Source organism: Ranitomeya imitator, chromosome 5 (genome assembly GCF_032444005.1).
Source record: "Ranitomeya imitator isolate aRanImi1 chromosome 5, aRanImi1.pri, whole genome shotgun sequence".
Taxonomy (NCBI): Eukaryota; Metazoa; Chordata; class Amphibia; order Anura; family Dendrobatidae; genus Ranitomeya; species Ranitomeya imitator.
In genome coordinates this window covers 216,794,502-216,816,229 of record NC_091286.1, presented here as the reverse complement: position 1 = coordinate 216,816,229, position 21,728 = coordinate 216,794,502, and the positions used below count along the sequence as shown (strand labels likewise).

The window sequence follows — 21,728 nt, the reverse complement described above, 5'->3', positions numbered from 1 at the left end:
AACACAGATATGGCATCCACCGAGTGTTGTCCTGTCGCGTCTCCTTTAAATTATTTCCAATAAGATGTTAAACTATTAATTTAATAAAATCAATAATTAAAAAAATAATTGAGTAAGTCAAAAGCACATTGCAAATAAACATTAATTACAAATCAAGAAGCATGGCGCGTCCGAGGGTGAGTAGATACCGAATAAGAATATAATCACCCTCGGACGCGCAATGCTTATTTACAACAGCCTTCCTTCCTAAGAATCAGCCCTTCCGTGGTGTAGAGAGAGGTTGTGTTACACTCCAAGGTGTTCCCCAGGTTGCCTTTCCTGAGCTTCGATCTTCCGGCTCTTGTTTAGTAGCTGTTGGAAACTACGCTGCATTAGGCCTACTAATTGTGTATGGGTGAAACAGTGGCGCATCTGCGGTCCCTCCTTCCACTAGGCCTCCACTGACCTGTCTACTGCGGCCCGTGTACCCCTTGAACCAACCTAATAAAATATTTAAAAAATTAATTTGATTATAAAAAATAAGATCGTGTTGAGATCTCAAATGCAGACATTTTAACAATCAAAACAAACACACAACAAATATCTGGAACTGTACTACAAAGGTCCAACAGCTACAATTTCTTTCTCCTGCAAGAAGTTAACTGAAAGTTTTTTGGAGTTGTTAACACAGATATGGCATCCACCGAGTGTTGTCCTGTCGCGTCTCCTTTAAATTATTTCCAATAAGATGTTAAACTATTAATTTAATAAAATCAATAATTAAAAAAATAATTGAGTAAGTCAAAAGCACATTGCAAATAAACATTAATTACAAATCAAGAAGCATGGCGCGTCAACAGCCTTCCTTCCTAAGAATCAGCCCTTTCGTGGTGTAGAGAGAGGTTGTGTTACACTCCAAGGTGTTCCCCGGGTTGCCTTTCATGAGCTTCGATCTTCCGGCTCTCGTTTAGTAGTTGGTGGAAACTACGCTGCATTAGGCCTACAAATTTGGTATGGGGTGTAGAGACAGGTTGTGTTACACTCCAAGGTTTTCACCAGGTTGCCTTTCCTGAGCTTCTATCTTCAGGCTCTCATTAAATTGTGGTTAAATGGAACAACTGCATTTGGCGTACTAGTTGGTTTGGGGCCTACTATCGGTGTCTGCCGCTCCTTGCTGTTCTCCTGGTTTCCTGTCCTGAAATTCCATTTTCAGCCTCTCGTTAAGTAGTTGTTAATGTTAAACTGCATTTGGCCTACTAGTCGGTGTCTGCCACTCCTTGCTGTTCTCCTCCACTGAACAAAGCTGTGCCGCCTGTTTACTACGGTTGCCAATTTTGAACTGCATTTCGACTACTTACTGATTTGGCCCTACTCTCTGTGTCAGCCTCTCATTCCAGTTGTCCTCCACTGCAATGCCCCCTGGTTATTCCTGTGTTACCAATTTTGAACTGCATTTAGCCCACTTTCTTCTTTGGGCCTATATCTGTGTTTCCACTTCATCGTGCCCATTGCCCAGCCAGTGATAGATGAGTCTGCTGGTACATTGACCCATAACGCAACATTCCCCGTGCACGCTACACAACAACATTGTGACCCTGCTGAAAGTCAGGTTGCTCTTCCCGCATACCATACCACCTTACACGGGGACAAAGAGGAAGGTGCAGATGAAAGTGCAGGTTCCTTCATCAGGTGGGGGGAGGAATACTAGTTGGCGACGTCACTGGCACAGGGCCTCTCATAGTACGCAAAAGTGTTGCTGCCGGTGGGAGGCGCCCCCGCCGTGCAAACACACCGCTGTACTTTGAGGGGCCCTGTGCCAGTGCCAATGCCAACGAGTGGGCCCCCCCTGCTTGCTCAGGTTCACAGCACTTGCAAAGTTGAAATACTTACCTCTCCCTGCTCCACTGCCGTGACGTGGTCCAGATTTCCTGGGCCCACTAATTACTTGAACCAGCCCTACCCCCCACAACTTTAGCCAAATGACCCCCAATTTCAAATGCCTTCCAATTATTATAAGGTAAATTACGCTTGACAAGCTTCATTAAGAAGAATGGATGGTTTTGACATTAAAATGGGCACTCTAGGTGTTTTCCTGGCCCCCACTCACTGCCGACTATGCTGCCCCATTGACTTGCATTGGGTTTCGTGTTTCGGTCGATCCCGACTTTACGTCATAATCGGCCGATTTCACTCGACCCGACTTTGGACATAGTCGGGTTTCGCAAAACCCGGCTCGACTCTAAAAAGGTCAAGGTCGCTCAACTCTACTGGTAGCCAAACAGGAGCCATCACAAGCTGCATATTGTCAAACCCTAATATAAACTTTTTGCATGAGAGGCTAATATTTTTTTAAACCCTTGACCCCGTGTGTTGTGTCCGAGCATTCCAACCATGCTTATGTTAGGTAACTTTTTCTGCTCCTCCTTGCATATTGCTTCTAGTCCAGAATTATTCTTTGGCAGTCTTGCATCTTTAAAGGGAGTTTCTGGCCTAGAGTTAAACTTCTGCTGGCCTTAAGGTAATCTCTGTGTGACTACAGATTGACAAGCTCTGATGGTGTCCATCATGCACAATGTCCAGATTTCCCTGATTAAGCTGGCGGTGATTTGACCATCCCTTAATTTCGAGAGGACAGCCAGGAACCTCCTGAATAATTATTCGACTCCTAGGACTGTGAGGGCCTTTCTAAAGCCCATGAAGTATTTCAAGCTTATCTTTGTATTGAGTAACATATATTATTCTATCTTCAACTCCCCCCCACTCACATCTTACATCACTATCCACCCGTTATCCCAAAATATGTGTGTGATGGAAGCGATGCTATGAAAATGCCTCTAAATTTGAAAATACAGCTCCATTACGTGGAAACAGTTTATCCCTTTAAAAAATAGTAACGTAACTAAATTTTCCTCTTGATCCATCTTGACAATATCTGCTGAAGTCCGTGATTTCTCTCCAGTTGAGAATTTGTGAACTTTGTGCGATATTTAACAAAGGCAAACATACCAAATTGCAGCACAATATATGATATATTTATGACTGCCAGTAATATTTTCATTGTTCTCGTCTGTATCATTTGTAGACTGAAGTCAACATTTACAAAATTAGCAAAATGGTGAAATTGATTCCATGCAGGAAACATATTACTTCCAGGAAGCTGATTAATCTACTGGTCATACAGCGAAATGAGACAATTTCTTATTAGCATTCAGTTATTTACAAGAAACTTTTTCTGTTTCACCTTTAGGGTATGTGCACACGTCCGGATTTTTAGCGTTTTTTTTGTGGAATTTCGCTATAAAAACGCTATAATTCCGCATCAAAAACGCTAAAAATATGCATCCTATCATTTAGAATGCATTCCGGATTTTTTGTTCAGATGGATGCGTTTTTTTCCGCAAAAAAAACGCATTCCGCAAAAAAAATGGACATGCTCATTCTTTTTGCGGATTTTTTGCGGATTTCTAAGCCAAAATGACTTTCAGGAAAAAAAAAAAAAATCCGCAGAAAATCTGCAAAAAATCCGCGCAAAAAACGTGCAAAAAACCGCGAAAAAAACGCGAAAAATCCGCGCGGAAAAAAACGCGATTTTCTGCCAGAATTCTCCGGATTTTGTCAGGAAAAAACCTGACGTGTGCACATAGCCTTAAGTTCAACTTCATGTGTAAAGTGAAATTCTGTCCTTCGGATGGGTAGCATTTGACATAACTGTGCTGGATCAGACTTAGAGCACTCCTGACAGATTAAACAGACAATAATTATCATGAAAACTAGCTAGTCTACAGCTGAACCATCAGGATTCTTGACATCCATTTTGTAACCAGTTTGTCTTGATACATGAAAAATATATCTTTGTACCTTGTTAGTCAGTAGATAGAAAAATATTAAAATTTAAGAATCCTCAATGGTTGATAACTTTTAATAACTATCTGTAAAGATGGTATCAAATAGCAAGCTTTCGAGGCTACTCGAGTCTCTTCATCAGGCATACGAGTACTTTATATCACAGATTTTGTGTTATACTGTGCCTAAGGGCCCATACTCACTTGCGCAAAACTTGGATGAGTCTCGCACGGCAATACCCGGCGCTGCTGCTGACTCTCAGATCTTAGCGTGCGGCCGCATAGGAATACATGCAGACACACGCTCCGCTCCTCTGTGCCAGGTGCAGTGCCGGGTATTGCCATGCGAGAATCATCCGAGTTTCGCGCAAGTGAGTATGAGCCCTTATGAAGAGACTTGAGTAGTCTTGAAAGTTTGATATTTGTTACCATCTTTTCAGATAGTTATTGAAAGGTATCAACCTCTGAGGACTCTCAAATTGTAATATTACCTCTGAGGACTCTCAAATTGTAGTATTTTTCAGTTTGTATTGGAAGTTTTTTGACCCACCAGTAAGATTATAGAGCTTTTTGTAAGGTGATTGCAAAATGTTAATTTGTGGCTTAGATGTATAGATTTTTCTTGTAGTGGTTAATGTCCAAAAATTATGAATACAGCACATAATTTGTCTTAGAAATGGTGGGTTCATATGAGTAAAGGAATAACTTGAACTAAATGTAGAACATCATAGCTCTGTTCAACCTTTAGGTAGTACTGCACCCATTGATTTCCATAGGACACAGTTATGTCTTTCATATCATATGGAGGCTTATGAAGGTTTTCGTTTCTATATACGGTATATGATTTCATCAGCCGTACAGCTCCATGAGGCCAGTATCTGATATTTCTCTTGTCAGTTTGCCACTTCTTGGCTCTGGGAGAATGGGATAGTGTTCTGTTGTCATTGAGCCGTATAGCCTTCCTATTTGTCTCCTTGATTGTATCATATTCTACTAATACTGTATTAACACAGGGAATTTTATCTTGAACATCTTTATGTTCCAAGAATATTGTATTACTGTTTATACTCTCTGGCCAGATCCCAGAAGATTAAAAGCCAATATTCCTAGGAATTTGCTACTTTAGTTTTGGACCTATTTATTGTGTGTTAAAAAATTGGTCTAAAACGTCAACCAAGAGATGGTGTAAAATTATCCAAGAGATGGTGTCAAACTCGCCAAACGATGGTGTAAAATTAGCAAAGAGATAGTGTAAAATTGGCCAAGAGATGGTGTAAAACTAGCCAATAATAATAATCTTAATTTTTATATAGATTTTTATAATCTTTATTTTATATCAGGCTGCTCTCCACTGAGCCACCGTGCTGCCTATAGTGTAAAATTCGTCAATATATGGTATAAAATTAACCAAAAGATGGTGTAAAATTAGCCAAGAGATGGTGTAAAATTAGCCAAGAGATGATGTAAAAATAGCCAAGAGATGGTATAAAAATAGCCAAGAGATGGTGTCAAATTAGCCAAGAGATGGGGTCAAATTAGCCAAGAGATGAGGTAAAATTAGCCAAGAGATGGGGTCAATTTAGTCAAGAGATAGTATCAAATTAGCCAAGAGATAGTGTAAAATTAGCCAAGACATGGGGTCAAATAGCTGTGCCTTCAAGATAGTCTTTAGTCTGTGCCTGATGAAGAGACCTGAGTAGTCTCGAAAGCTTGCAATTTGTTACCATCTTTTCAGTTAGCCATTAAAAGGCATCAACCACTGAGGACTCTCAATTTTAAATATTTTTCTGTGCCTTCAAGAAAACTCAAACCCATTGTGTGCTTAATAATGCAGTTGAACTGTTCAATTTTTGAAAAAACTTAAAATGTGTATAATAAAGGCAGTTGCTTTTTTAAGGGCAGAATCTCAGGGTTTTATCACAGGAAAGAAATATATCTTGGTACCGTGTTAGCCAGTAGACGTATGTAGTCTCGAAAGCTTGCAATTTATTACCATCTTTTCAGTTAGCCATTAAAAGGTATCAACCACTGAGGACTCTCAATTCTAAGGGTTTTATCACTAAGACATCCAGTGCAACAATGCTGCTTCAAATCTGCACCAAAACGCATTAAAAAACCTGCAGATTGCTATTTTGTATTAAGTGTCCACACCTGCAAAAAGAACCCAGCAGGTAAAAAAATTCAGTTTATTTGCACGTGGCACCAGGGCCTAAATAGATTCCTTGAAAAAGGAGGTAAATCTCTCTTGGATGTCTTCCTTGCTCCTCGTTGGTTTGAAGATGTTGTTTCTAGCCTTGCAGCAGCTGGCCAAGGCCGTATCCCTTCCCTAAAATTTATGAATGTGTTTCCTCTGCAGGCACATTTCCTGCCTTGAATAATAGGTGGAACTTTGTGAACTTTAACCCTTTCTTGACACAGCAAGAAACGCCCTAGGCTGTATAATGTCATTTGCCCTTCATTGTTTGTACTTCTTCCAGTAAAGCTATTTATGTGCAATGCTTTGTACTATATACAGCCACCATGTAGCTCAGGAGTGACTTGCAGTTCACAGACCTCTTTCTTGTAGTTTCTGTAGAGTGCTGTGTACTGTCAGTGCCATCAAATACTCACCAATCTTTGTCTTCATGGGTTACCAGCACCACTCTGGTCCTCACCGTGACTGCAAGCCTGACTCCCGAGAGATCACACTGGTTTATGGGTGAGCCGGCAATTGCTATTACAATGTAAGCTTTTGGAGCCTATTTCTGATGCTCCATATATTTACATTTGCTCCACTTATGCTCCACTTCCGACTCAGACTTAAACCCCAGTGTGAACCATTGAGTTGGAATTGAGTAAAAAGAGAACTGGTGTGGTGCAGTGCACCTGAGATGGCGACTGGTGAATATTTGATTGCACTTAGGCTACGTTCAGACTAGCGTTGTGCGCCGCTGCGTCGGCGACGCAACGCACAACGCACGCAAAAACGCGGCAAAACGCACACAAAAACGCTGCGTTTTGCGACGCGTGCGTCGTTTTTTGCCGAAAATCGGACGCAAGAAAAATGCAACTTGTTGCGTTTTCTTGGTCCGACGCTTGCGGCAAAAAAGACGCATGCGTCGCAAAACGCAACAAACAAAAACGCATGCGTCCCCCATGTTAAACATAGGGGCGCATGACGCGTGCGTCGCCGCTGCGTCGCCCGACGCACACTAGCACAACGCTAGTCTGAACGTAGCCTTATACAGTACACAGCACACATATTAAGGCTATGTTTACTCATTGATTTTTTGCTGCTTTTTTATCTGCAGGCAAAACATACTCTCTTGGCAGTAGAGACGCTGCTTAGAATAAGCTAATTTTTCAGCTTTTTTAATACTTTTTTTGCAATGCTTTTGCATTTCCTCATTATTATTATTTATTTATATAGCACCATTGATTCCATGGTGCTGTACATGAGAAGGGGTTACATACAAATTACAGATATCACTTACAGTAAACAAACTAACAATTACAGACTGATACAGAGGGGTGAGGACCCTGCCCTTGCGGGCTTACATTCTACAGGATGGTGGGGAAGGAGACAGTAGGTTGAGGGTTGCAGTAGCTCCGGTGATGGTGAAGCGGTAGCTCCGGTAGTGGTGAGGAGGCAGCAGGGTCATTGCAGGTTGTAAGCTTTCTTGAAGAGGTGGGTTTTCAAGTTCCATCTAAAGAAGCCATATGTGGTTGATAGTCGGACGTGTTGGGGCAAAGAATTCCACAGGATGTGGATATTCGTGAGAAGTCTTGGAGGTGATAGGGTGAGGAACGAATAAGTGTGGAGGCGAGAAAGAGGTCTTAGGAGGACCGGAGATTACGTGAGAGAAGCGGAGATTACGTGAGAAAAGCTATCGGGAGATTAGTTCAGAGCTATATGGAAGAGACATGTTATGGATGGCTTTGTAGGTCAGTATTAATGTGAATACTTTTCTGCCCAATGATGACAAAAGTATTCTCTGAGTGATACCTTTATTGGCTAACCAGAAAATAATATGTTTGCAAGCTTTAAGAGCACAAAGGCTCCTTCTTCAGGCATGATTACAAATAGATTGTAGTCTGCCTGAAGAAGGAGCCTCTGTGCTCTGAAAGCTTGCAAACATATTATTTTCTGGTTTGCCAATAAAGATATCATTCCGAGAATACTTTTGTCATCATTGGGCAGAAAAGTATTCACATCGATTTTTCTGGCTAACACGGTACCACAATATAATTTGTTATTGTACATCATTAGGTCAGTGTTAGTAAGGTCTGTATTAGTAATTTGAAATGGATATGCTGAGGAATTGGGAGCCATTGAAGAGATTTGCAAAGAGGAGACGCTGAGGAGTAGAGAGGAGAGAGATGAATTAGTCGGACAGCAGAGTAAAGGATGGACTGGAGAAGTGCAAGAGTGTTGGCAGGGAGGCCACAGAAAATCATGTTGCAGTAGTCGAGGCAGGAGATGATGATGGCATTCACAAGCATTTTAGTAGGTTGAGGGGTTAGGAAAGGACGGATCCAGAAACGGATCCAGAAACTATTTTTGAGCTAAAGTCTACAGGAGGCGGAAAGAGGTTTGAAGGACAGGGCAGAGGTAAGGTTTACTCCGAGGCCGCGGATTTCTATTCCGGGAAGAGGGGGGGGGGGGGGGAGTAGCGTTATGTCATTTATTGTGATGGATCAGATAAGAAAGATACGTGAGATGGAGGAAAGATGATGAGTTCAGATTTGTCCACATTGAGTTTGAGGAAGCGAGAGGAGAAGAACGAGGACATGTCTAAAAGACACTCCAGGATTCTGGACTGCAGAGAGGTCATGTCTGGGCCAGAGATGTAGATCTGCGTGTCATCAGCATATAGGTGGTACTGAAAGCCATGGGACTTTATGAGTTGCCCCAGGCCAAGGGTATAGATTGAGAAGAGTAGGGGTCCTATGACAGAGCCTTGAAGGAATCCAACAGAGGGAGTGCGGGATGAGGAGGTAGAGTGGGAATGGGAGCTTCTGAATGTGCAGTTGGAAAGGTGTGAGGAGATCCTTTCTAAGGTTAAAAATTGCTGAAAGAAGTCACGCAATGCAGTTCTGAAAAGCGCAGCAGTTTTCCAACTCAGTAAGGAAAAAAAATAAATAAATTTGTGCATGAGATTTCTGAGATCTCAGATCTTTTGCTGGTACTGTAAAAAGCAGATGAGAACAGTATCGCAAGAAGAGAGGAGGTGCAGGATGAAGACCAGCGATACCCATTGGACATTACCGCCCCCTGGTTGAGTATTGTAAAAGGTGGGTTTTTTTTTGCCTTCCAGAGTCATATATACAGCATGTTAGAATGCTGTCACATGAGCCTGAATGGTGGTGAAATGGGAAAAACCTGGTGACACCTCCTCTACACTGCATACATTTTTAGAAAGGTTTTGGGGATAGCATTTTTCAGTGTTCCTGCCATTTGCTTATCATGGCTGTCACTTATTAGTTTAAGGTAACTTTCCACACCAATGGCGAACGCTCCGTCATGTATCCGTGATCTGACGGCCATTTCCATCAAGATGACAATATCAATGAAAGAGGTGTGCACTTGGCTTGTCGGAAATGTCAGTATGGGCGAAATTTTAATTTACTAATTATGTTGCCAATATCGATAATTTTAATGGATGGATATTATGGGGTATCAGTCAAGCCTGGCATCATTCAGCAAAAATCAATATTCGTGCTCTGACTGCGGTATTAACTGTGATTACAGTGACTAGAATACACTTCTGAGGTCAAAACTACTGGATATTTTCCTACACAGTCCAGCTTTTCTCACTAATTACATGGGGATTCAGACCAGTGCCATTTCCTGGGGCGCTGCCGCTCAAGGGCACATATGCATAATGAATCCGCTTATTTAATTAGATAATATTTTTCCATATAAAGTTTTCCGTTATCAGGTGAACATGGATAGGTTTTCTGACTTGTTCAGATCCACTCTGCCTCCAAATGTCTGCCTGTTCGCTGCTCCCCCTGTACGCCTAAATTGGCATTCTGTATGAATGCTTGGAAAAGTGTTAAACAGATTTATGAGAGCAGAGGGGATTGCTTCTCTCCCTTACTTGATAAAAATAATTGAAGCTTGCCTGATTAAATGCTTCCACATGTAGAGAGAATCTTTTATTCCAGTCATGTCTGTCTTATCAAGCCGCAGCTCTGTTCTTCTGACAATCACACTACAGAAGCTCAGGACGTCAGAAGAATTGGGAATTACTCAAAGACCCACAAGAACCGCAACACAAAGGGCTCCAGTCAAATTGCAGAACGTTTGGAACATGGAGCATTCTTTTCCGCTGGACTCATACACAGCATTAAAAATCAAGGCAAAAATGTGTACGGTAATTATAATGGCAAATATTCAACTTTCTGCATCATCCATTTTAGTAGGAAGAGTACGTTATTGTACCTGGTATCAAGCAAAAATAATTTTTGTCTCGTATACTTGATTTCTGCAGCGACTATGCCCAGCTAACTCTTATTGAGCAACAATGCTCTATATCTTACCACTTGTGCCACATTTGATTTGATTCTTGCCGCATTTGCTATGACTCTCACCACGTCTACCACATTTGCTTTGATTCTTGCCACATTTGCCATAATTGCTAGACCTGCCTCTCTTGCATATAAGTTTGCCATAATTGCTAGACCTGCCTCTCTGGCATAAGTTTGCATAATTGCTAGACCTGCCTCTCTTGCATATAACTGCCACTTACAATCGTGATTTGAATTCAGTATTTAGTGCTATAGGTTCCCATTCCGTGCTGTGGAGGCCTTCTGCTATTATCAGCTGTTCCATTGCAGCAGTATGTTACTACTCCACAAAGCTTTCCCGAATACATAATTTGTTCTTGATTTTATATGTATTTGTAATTTTTTAAGATTATCTAAAAATGAAACCTTAATTTGGTATACTAAAGCCACTGTTCAGTAGTGTTGATTAGTGGGGGGTCCTGAAACCCAAACCGATCAGCGAACCAAGAAGTAAGAGAACTCAGCCTATCCTCCATTATGAAAAAAGTGATGTTATGGACCCATAATGTATCAAAAATAATTAAAATACTGGTGTACTTCTAATATTGTAACAAGCATTTTTTGAATCTAGAGCTGGACTCCAAAAATATTAAATTCAACCCCTTCCAAATGTGTGACATACATGATGTCATATGGCGGGTGCATGTTCCTGAGCTTGCTCTATACATGGTGCACGCCAGCAATATTATACAGAAGGCGCTTGTCTCTAACAGCAGCGATCTGAGCTAGCTCCAATAGCTGCTGCTTAACCACTTAAATTCCACTGTCAGTCTCTGATATTGGCGCTTAGTGCGAATGTTCTGCACTAACGTGATAATGGTGGCCGGATAGGTTGCAATGGCAGCCGGGGGCCCATTGAACGCCCCATAACTTTCATCTTTTTACTCCAATTAGGCATCATATGAGATTCTCATTTCTTCTGTATAATATAATACCAAAATGTTGCACTTTATAGATCTAGATATTCAACTATTACAGGTTCATATATCATAAAGAGACTAAAGAAATAATATAACAGATAGGAAAAATGTATTTTAAGTATCTAGAAGTTATCCACATATCAGAGAACAGTGTTTGTACAAGTGGAAGAGGCAGTTATAGGTAAATTTATAAGTGTAATCATAGGATTTAAGGTACCGTCACACTCAGCAAATTTGCAAAGAGAACGACAACAATCCGTGACGTTGCAGCGTCCTGGATAGCGATCTCGTTGTGTTTGACACGCAGCAGCGATCTGGATCCCGCTGTGCCATCGCTGGACGGAGCTAGAAGTCCAGAACTTTATTTCGTCGCCAGGTCGGCGTGATTCGTCATGTTTGACATCAAAAGCAACGACACCAGCAACGAGCATAGGGCCCCTAGATGTGTGTCGGATCGGTACACTCCGGCTGTTTGACATGGAGCTAACAACCAGCGAGAACGAGAAGTGAGTCGCCGTTACGTCACTGTATCGCTCCTGCATCGTTCTGGAGTTGCTGTGTTTGACGTCTCTACAGCGACCTAAACAGCGACGCTCCAGCGATCTAGTTTAGGTCGGCTCGTTGTCTATATCGCTGCAGCGTCGCTGAGTATGATGGTACCTTTACTCCTTTTCTTGAGGTTTATGGGGATTCATATACCATTCTTATCATATGCATGTGACTTGAGTGCTACTTTAGATAAGTCCAATTTGTAGGCTTGCTTAACAGGAATTTATCAGTAAGATCAACCTTCACACCCCAAACCGCATATATGGGCATGCCGGTCTTTGAAAGCTAAATCCATCAACATATTTCTATTTTTCTATTTGTTTCTGTATTCACAAATTTCCGTTTACATTTATGGTAAATACAAATAATGCATTAAGTGCTCTGGGCATGACAGAGCACTTAACAAGCCTCTGCCTATGGAGGTTGTTTTTTCGCCCACACCAGCCTCTTTGGCTTGAGTAATGGCTCACTGTCTGTGTGACATTAGGTGTCAAGCAATGAAATTGGACACTGAGCTATCAATCAAGCTAAAGAGGCTGGTGCTAGATGGGAAACAATTTCAATAGGCTGACACTTTTTAAACCCAGAGCACTTAGCTCTTAATTTACATATGAATGGAAGCTCTAATTTCTCTGGAATTCAGCAACATATAGAAGATATAAAGATGTTGATGGATTTATATTTCAAAAAGATGTGCATATCCATATACAGTATGTGGTTTGTGGGCTTGATCTTCTTGAACGATTCTCTTTAAGGAGCACCAATGCTGCCTTTTTTAGTTGAGAAAAGAGTGTGCAGCCTCAGACTGGTGGTTTTGCGTAATAACGTTGTGCTCAAGAGTGCCCTTAATGCTTCCTTAAAGGACCCTAAAGGAGATTTTGGCATGCAGAGTGAGATCTTACATCCCTCCCTGACACACTCATATTTAAAGGGGCATTTCCATCTGCAAGATCCTATTCCAATATGTAGTACGTGTACTAATAATATTGGCAAATACCTCCAAATAGAAATGTATAGTGTTTCTGATTACCTATGTCTCTTTCCTCATGTGCAGGCATTGCAGGACCTTAGGTATCCATGGTTACGACCACTGATATACTGACAGTTAGCTAGTTGCTAGAGGTCGTAACCATAAATATCTAAGGTCCTGCAATGCCTGCACATGAGGAAAGAGACATAGCAAATCAGAAAAACTATACAATATTTTTAATTGGAGGTATTTGCTAATATTATTATCGGTACACCTACTACATATTGCGACGGGATACTGGAGATGGCAATACCCCTTTAGCTATAGCAAAGCAGCCGCATTATGCACAAAGCTACTGATTGGTAACATCTTCATACCTTTAAACGCATTGATAACACTCGAGATCTCACTCTTTTCCAGTGACAGTTGTGGGATCCATTGAGGTCCGATTTTGGTCAGGTTGGTAGGGTGACATTAGGGGCATTTTTTCATGTAATGTTATTTAGTAAAGTCACCTGTCTGCGGCTGCACATTGTTTATTTTTTTCTTTAAGTATAACGGCCAGCCACCGATGGATGATGGGTTCCTTTTGAGAAGTTAAGCCTGTGGGTTTTCCACTGTGCCCAGCTCTCTTCTCTTAGTTCATATACGTCATTGGCTCTTGTATGATTTATAGCCGTTTACAGTAGTTTAGTCACTTGTATTTTATGGATTCCACTAAGGAAGGTTCAGTGAGGGTCAGGGTTTTGTAAGGCAGGATGCATCTGGATGAAACATGCACACCTCAGCCATGACAGGGCCGACCTCATGTTTCCAGGATAGCCCATAATTCTGCATGCTGTCCAAGCTGACTGGATCCAGAGAGCCTGCTCAATGATAGTGATGGAGAATAGCAGCTCATTACATAGTAAGTAGTTCTCTTACCATCCGGCAGAGCTTATAGTGGTGGGCATCTAGGGGTGACTCTGCATGGCACAGTACAAGGAACCTGACCATTGAATTGTTTATTGATTCTATCCTCCTTTGTAGCCTTCGGAGCAGCACTCCGCATCTCAGAGGAGCCATTGTCCTGCAGTATAAACAATGTATTCACATAGCAGGGCGGACACTTTATTTTCTTATACACATGTCTGTCTTTTTCTTCTATGCTCCTATATACTGTACAAATACAACAAATGAATAGTTTAGTTAGTGTCTTTAAAAGAGTGAACTTTGATGATATGTTCACCCATTTTGCATTGACTTATACATACATTCTTGGAAAGTTTGTTATACTGTGACATGACGATACTAAATGCATGTGAAACCTGTAATTATTCACTTCTAAACACTAAACACAGAATACGATGTTTAACTCATATGAAGTGTACCCAAGAGATACATCTTGTTTTATAATCTGTGCTATATTACTATGTAATTAGGCTACGTTCACATTAGCGTTATGCATGTTTGCGTCGGGTTTGCGTTGGGCGACGCAGCGGCGACGCATGCGTCATGCGCCCCTATATTTAACATGGGGGACGCATGCGTCTTTTTGTGATGCGTTGTGCGACGCATGCGTTTTTTTTGCCGCAAGCGTCGGGCCAAGAAAACGCAACAAGTTGCATTTTTCTTGCGTCCAAATTTCGGCAAAAAACGACGCATGCGTCGCAAAACGCAGCGTTTTTGCATGCGTTTTGTTGCGTTTTTGTTTGCGTTGTGCGTTGCGTCGCCGACGCAGTGGCGCACAACGCAAATGTGAACGTAGCCTTAATCCATTAGTAATAATACTGTGCATTATGTATCTGCCTTTATTCTACAAGTAATAGTTATGAATCTTCTGTCATACACACATTATATATTAATAAGGTAAGCATATGACCTCGCATATTACATGTACTACTGTGGCTTAGCTGTGATGTGCGCCAGCTCCTGAGAAATGTATTTTGTGAATGTGAAACATTAATAAGCTGGCATTTATGAGTTTACTATACAGCACCCTTGTTGTACATTTATTATCGGCATTGTCACAATGTTAGTAGGAAGAATGTGCTCTGTCTCGCAAACAGCACATTAAATCCTGCTGCATAACATATAACGATAAGATGTCTTCTATTTCATCATTTCCTGCAAAAAGTCCGTCTGCTAAATTCCTGAAAAGGAAGCGGGATGGTTGAGATGAATCCACACTGGGGGTTTCTGGATTGAGGTTTAGCCCATTGTGCTTCAGTTTCCTGTAGTTAATTTAAGCACCATTTCAGAAAAGATACTTTTCAGAAAATGTTGCATTCAGGGTCATGAATGGATACCCAACTCATAAGTGATGCAAATATAGGTGTTGTTGCTGAATGGATGCTCATGGCTGTACACTGGAATCTCTTAGAAATGTCATAAATAAGAGTGATGGGACAATATTTTGATATTCGAATTGGCCGCTTACCATGAATTTTCCTAAAAATTTGATTTGCAGCAAATAAATAATATATATATATATAATAATAAGAGCTTACACTGTAGGAGAGCTAGAGAGGACCTTGCTTACCATAAGAGCTTACACGCTACAGAAGAGAGACAGAGAGAGAGAGAGAGAGGGGACCTTACTGACCATAAGAGATTACACTCTACAAGAGAGAGAGGACCTGACTGACTATAAGAGATTACACTGTAGGAGAGCTAGAGAAAACCTTGGTTTTCATGAGAACTTACACTCTATATCTATCTAGAAGATATTTTTGACCATAAGAGATTACACTCTACAGAAGATAGAGAGAGGTCCTTTCTGACCATAAGAGATTACACTCTACAGGATAGAGATGGAGGACCTTAGGGTACCGTCACACTATATGATTTACCAACGATCACGACCAGCGATACGACCTGGCCGTGATCGTTGGTAAGTCGTAGTGTGGTCGCTGGAGAGCTGTCACACAGACAGCTCTCCAGCGACCAATGATGCCGAGGTCCCCGGGTAACCAGGGTAAACATCGGGTTACTAAGCGCAGGACCGCGCTTAGTAACCCGATGTTTACCCTGGTTACCAGCGTAAAAAAAAACAAACAGTACATACTTACATTCCGGTGTCTGTCCCTTGCCGTCTGCTTCCCGCACTGACTGACTGCCGGCCGTAAAGTGAAAGCACAGCACAGCGCGCTGTGCTCTGCTTTCATTTTACGGCCGGCAGTCAGTGAGTGCGGGAAGCAGACAGCAAGGGACCTGACGGACACCGGAATGTAAGTATGTACTGTTTTTTTTTTTTTTACATTTACGCTGGTAACCAGGGTAAACATCGGGTTACTAAGAGCGGCCCTGCGCTTAGTAATCCGATGTTTACCCTGGTTACAAGCGAACACATCGCTAGATCGGTGTCACACACACCGATCTAGCGATGACAGCGGGAGATCCAGCGACGAAAGAATGTTACAAACGATCTGCTACGACGTACGATTCTCAGCAGGATCCCTGATCGCTGCTGCGTTTCAGACACAGCGATATCGTATGGATATCGCTGGAACGTCACGAATCGTACCGTCATAGCGACAAAAGTGCCACTGTGTGACGGTACCCTTACTCATCATAAGAGCTTACACTCTACAGGAGAGAGAGAGGGGACCTCATTGACCATAAGAGCTTACACTCTACAGGAGAGAGGACCTTACTGACCATAAGAGCTTACACTCTACAGAAGAGAGATAGAGGACCTCACTGAACATAAGAGCTTACGTTCTACAGGAGAAAGATAGAGGACCTCACTAACCATAAGAGCTTACATTCTACAGGAGAGAGATAGAGGACCCCACTGACCATAAAACTTTACACTCTACATGAGAGAGAGGACCTTACTGACCATAAGAGAGTACACTCTACAGGAGAGAGAGAAAGGACCCCGTTGACCATAAGAGATTACACTACAAGAGAGAGGACCTTGCTGACCATAAGAGATTACACTCTACAAGAGAGAGAGGACCCCGCTAACCATAAGAGCTTACATTCTACAGGAGAGAGATAGAGGACCTTACTGACCATAATAGATTACACTCTACAGAAGGGAGAGGACCTTATGACCATAAAATATTACACTCTGCAGGTAAGAGATAGAGGACCCCACTGACCATAAAAGATTACACTCTACAGGAGAGAAAGAGGACCTTACTGACCATAAGAGCTTGTACTCTACAGGAGAGAGAGAGAGGACCTCACTGACCATAAGAGCTTACACAGTACAGGAAAAAGATAGAGGACTTCACTGACCGAAAGAGATTACACTCTACATGAGAGATAGAGGACCTCACTGAGCATAAGGGCTTACAATCTACAGGAGAGAGCAATAGAGGATATGAGATTGAGGACCTCACTGACTATAAAAGATTAAACTCTACAGAAAAGAAAGATAGAGGAGCTTACACTTTACAGGAGAAAGCAATAGAGGACACCGCTGATTATAAGAGCTTAAAATCTGTAGACGTGCTAGAGAGGACCTTGCACTTCCATAAGAGCTCCCACTCTACAGAAGAGAGATAGAGGACCTCGTTGACCATAAGCGCTTACATTCTATAAGAGAGAGAGAGAAAGTACGGTACCCTACTGACCAGGAGAAAGAGGTAGTGTCCAGGACTCCGCTGAAGCCCTGAATGTGTATTATCAGACTACACCTGTTTAAAGTACCGTAGTTGCCTTGTTTTATGTTAGAATATTTATTTTTTATATATATAATTCACCCTTCCTTTTTACTACATTCGGATCCTCTACAGAAGTCATTTTTATATTTACGGTATATATGAATAGTTAATATCTAAACTGAAAGTCAGCTAACTTCCTAAATATAACTGTCCATATTGCAATGTACTGAATGTCAGGTTGTGAATATCAGAAAAGTGCTGATGTGCTCGGTTGTATTGGCTACCGTAGCTGAAAGCAGTAGGTTAAGGAGTTGAACACATTACGGTTTTCATTTTCTGCCTTCATATACAGTATATATGGCTCCTTATCTTCTATAATATGCCACATTTCTTGGTGGATTACGACTAAATTGCATATATTTTGTTTTAGGAGAAATCTGATACTAGCTCCACATCATTGCAGCTGCGATCCCCCCAAAGTGAAGTAAGTGTAATAAGTAATTATTTTTTGTGTACTTTCCGTTAATGTAATTATGTAATTCTTCACTGTACTTCACCCCACCACTGAGAAACCGTGGCTAAATCCATATTTCTATTTTTAGGATTCTGTTGGATTAAACAGCACATTATCTACACCAGAGACGGAACGGAAGTAAGTCAAAGTTTTAGATTTGTATTATACCTAGCATTGCTTGATGTTGGAGAAAAAAAAATAACACATATGGTATATACAATGGTACGAAAAGTATTCAGACCCCTTTAAATTTTTCACTCTTTGTTTCATTGCAGCCATTTGGTAAATTCAAAAAAGTTCATTTTTTTCGCATTAATGTACACCCAGCACCCCATTCTTGACTGAAAAAAAACAGAAATGTAGACATTTTTGAAAATTTAATAAAAAAGAAAAACTGAAATATCACATGGTCATATGTATTCAGACCCTTTGCTCAGACACTCATATTTAAGTCACATGCTGTCCATTTCCTTGTGGTCCTCCTTCAGATGGTTCTACTCCTTCATTGGAGTCCAGCTGTGTTTAATTAAACTGATAGGACTTGATTTGGAAAGGCTCACACCTGTCTATATAAGACCTCATAGCTCACAGTGCATGTTAGACCAAATGAGAATCATGAGGTCAAAGGAACTGGCCAAGGAGCTCAGAGACAGAATTGTGGCAAGGCCCAGATCTGGCCGAGGTTATAACAGAATTTTTACAGTACTCTAGGTTCATAAGAGCACAGTGGCCTTTATAATCCTTAAATGGAAGAAGTTTGGGACCACAGAAGTCTTCCTTGACCTGGCCGTTCAGCCAAATTAAGCAATCGTGGGAGAAGAGCCTTGGTGAGAGAGGTAAAGAAGAAGCCCACGATCACTGAGCCTGAGCTCCAGAGATGCAGTAGGGAGATGGGAGAAAGTTTCATAAAGTCAACTATCACTGCAGCCCTCCACCACTCGGGCCTTTATTGCAAAGTGGCCCGACGGAAGCTTCTCCTCAGTGTATGACATATGAAAGCCAGCATAGAGTTTGCTAAAAAACCACATGAAGGACTCCCAGACTATGAGAAATAAGATTCTCTGGTCTGATGAGACAAAGATAGACTTTTTTGGTGATAATTCTAAGCAGTATGTGTGGAAAAAATCAGGCACTGCTTATTACCTGCCCAATACAATCCTTACAGTGAAACATGGTGGTGGCAGCATCATGCTATGGGGGTGTTTTTCAGCTGCAGGGACGGAACGACTGGTTGTCATTGAAGGAAACATGAATACGGCCAATTACAGGGGTATCCTGGATGAAAACCTCTTTCAAAGTGCTCTAGACCTCAGACTTGGCCGAAGGTTCACTTTCCAACAAGACAATGACCCTAAGCATACAGCTAAAATAACAAAGGATTGGCTTCAGAACAACTCTGTGATCATTCTTGACTGGCCCAGCCAGAGCCCTGACCTAAACCCAATTGAGCATCTCTGGAGAGACCTGAAAATGGCTGTCCACCAACGTTCACCATCCAATCTGACAGAACTGGAGAGAATCTGCAAGGATGAATGGCAGAGGACCACCAAATCCAGGTGTGAAAAACTTGTTATGACCATGTGATATTTCAGTTTTTCTTTTTGAATAAATTTGCAAAAATTTCTACATTTCTGTTTTTTTCAGTCAAGATGGGGTGCAGAGTGTATTTTAATGAGAAAAAAAGCTTTTTTTGAGCTTACCACATGGCTACAATGAAACAAAGAGTGAAAAATTTAAATGGTTATGAATACTTTCCGTTTCAACTGTATAACGACTTGCAAAAGTATTTACCTCCCTTGGCAGTTTTTGTCTTTAGAAATACCCTGGTTTAGGGAAAGAGGGGAAAAAAAGAGACAAGTGCGGCGCTTCCTCTGAGCGTAATACGTTTTTACCAACAAGTTAAAAACATTTCTTTTATTTGTAGTTATGCTCACCTTCTATCGGTAAGAAATAGACGTTGAGATTCTCGAGGAATCAATTCATTAGGCAACTCTTCTTCGTATGTTGTATAATCCAATAAGGTGTGCAGCTCACTTTGGAGAACTATGTGTTGATCCTGCTTCAGATCCACATAGGTGGCGATTTCAAAGAAAAAAAAAAACTCCAAGTAAATGTGGCGCTAAGCACCTACAGATTTTTTGAATTCATCCACTTCAAGTGAAAAATGTTAAAAAATTCATTTATTTTCTCAAAATAAAAAAATAAAATATATTTGTAAATTTTTTTAAAAAAAACAGTACAACGCGTTTCGGCTGCTATTTTTACAGTGCAGCCTTCATCAGGTAGTAAAAAAACAAAAAGAACAAACAATACAATAAGCACTATAAAATGATGTTACAACCTCCAAGTTCTCATATTTATGAGGGTTCCTAGAAGGGATTAGCAGGGCGGGACCGGGGATCAGGTTCTCCTTTCCTGATGACTAACTACATGGTAGCCTCTAAAGAGACACATTTATCTTATATATATAAAAGAGCAGTTTAGTACTTCTATTCTATCCAAAATGAGCTTTTAAATACATGGTATTACACTGTTACGAACAAACACAACATTAAAAATATAGGTATATACACAATCATAAATATGATTCATTCCAATACCTCATCAATACCATTACTATCAATTCATCCCATAAAATACATTTAAAAAAATATATGTTTAAAAAAAAAAAAAAAAAAAAAGGGAATTTTTTTTTGTTGTTGTATTGACCCATGCGCGAACGACTGAGCTATTTATGACAAACCCTTACACATTCTCTACTACATCATTAAGTCCATTTGGATAAAGGCTTTGTAACCTATATATCCAATATGACTCCTTGCGGTTTAATAATTTGTTCCTGTTATTAGCCCCTTTTGGTATATGCTCCAGCGGTGTGACCGTAATGCAGAAGCATTTATTGTGCTTCAGCAGGAGATGACGGGACAGACTATGTTTAATCTGCCCGTTCTTTGCATTATAGCGGTGATTATTCATCCGGGCACTCAATTCCTGGGAAGTTCGTCCCACGTATTGGAGCCCGCATTTGCAAGTCACTACATAGATGACAAAATCCGTTCTACATGTGAGTCTCTGCTTAATCTTAATTGTTTCCCCAGTAGTATTAGATTGAATACTCCGAGCTCCATGGTTAATGATCTTACAACATTTACATTTGTTTGAAGAGCATCTATATACTCCTGTGTTCATCTTCCCTCCATTCACATTGGTATTGTTTCCTATCATGTTTTCTATTTTTGGAACCTCTCTTAATTTACTCTGAGCTACAATATTTTTCACTGTCGCCCCTCTCCTAAAAGATACTCCCTGTTCCCTTGGAAGCATTTTCCCAAGAATCACATCTTTTTTTAAAATATACCAATATTTTTTTAAAATTCTCCTTATCAATACATTCCCTTTATTATAAGTTGTTATAAAATTAAACTTCCAAAGATTTCTCTTATTCTCCTCATTGCTTGCTGGCCGTTCTTTCCCTCTAGTTTCCTCTGCATTACAATCTTTTCTCTTCCTACTTGGGAGACAATCCTCCTGTACTTTGTCCAAATTCTTTCTGTATGCTGCCTCGATTAATTTTTTTGGATACTTCTTATCACTGAACCTTTTCTTCAGTATCGCTGATTGGGTCACATAATCTTTAGTGTTTGTACAGTTTTTTCGTATCCTTAAGAACTGGCTGAATGGTACATTAGTTTTCCATTTTTTATAATGCGCACTTCTAAAGTCCACGTAGCCATTCGTAGCACAGCTTTTGAAGTGCGTTTTTGTTATAATTTCCCCCGCTTCCCCAATTCCAGGTCCAGGAACACG

The 21,728-nt window shown here is 40.9% G+C and overlaps 1 protein-coding gene across 5 annotated transcripts in view; it reads left to right on the top strand.

The window, feature by feature from the left end:
• Nucleotides 1–21,728, top strand: part of SASH1 (SAM and SH3 domain containing 1) — a 415,520-nt gene that overhangs the window by 231,358 nt on the left and 162,434 nt on the right. For all 5 annotated transcript variants that reach the window (XM_069725895.1, XM_069725896.1, XM_069725899.1 and 2 more), the window contains exons 3-4: nucleotides 17,838–17,891; nucleotides 18,010–18,059. In XM_069725895.1, coding sequence (XP_069581996.1) covers nucleotides 17,838–17,891; nucleotides 18,010–18,059 — 104 coding nt within the window. The remainder of the gene's footprint in view (nucleotides 1–17,837; nucleotides 17,892–18,009; nucleotides 18,060–21,728) is intronic.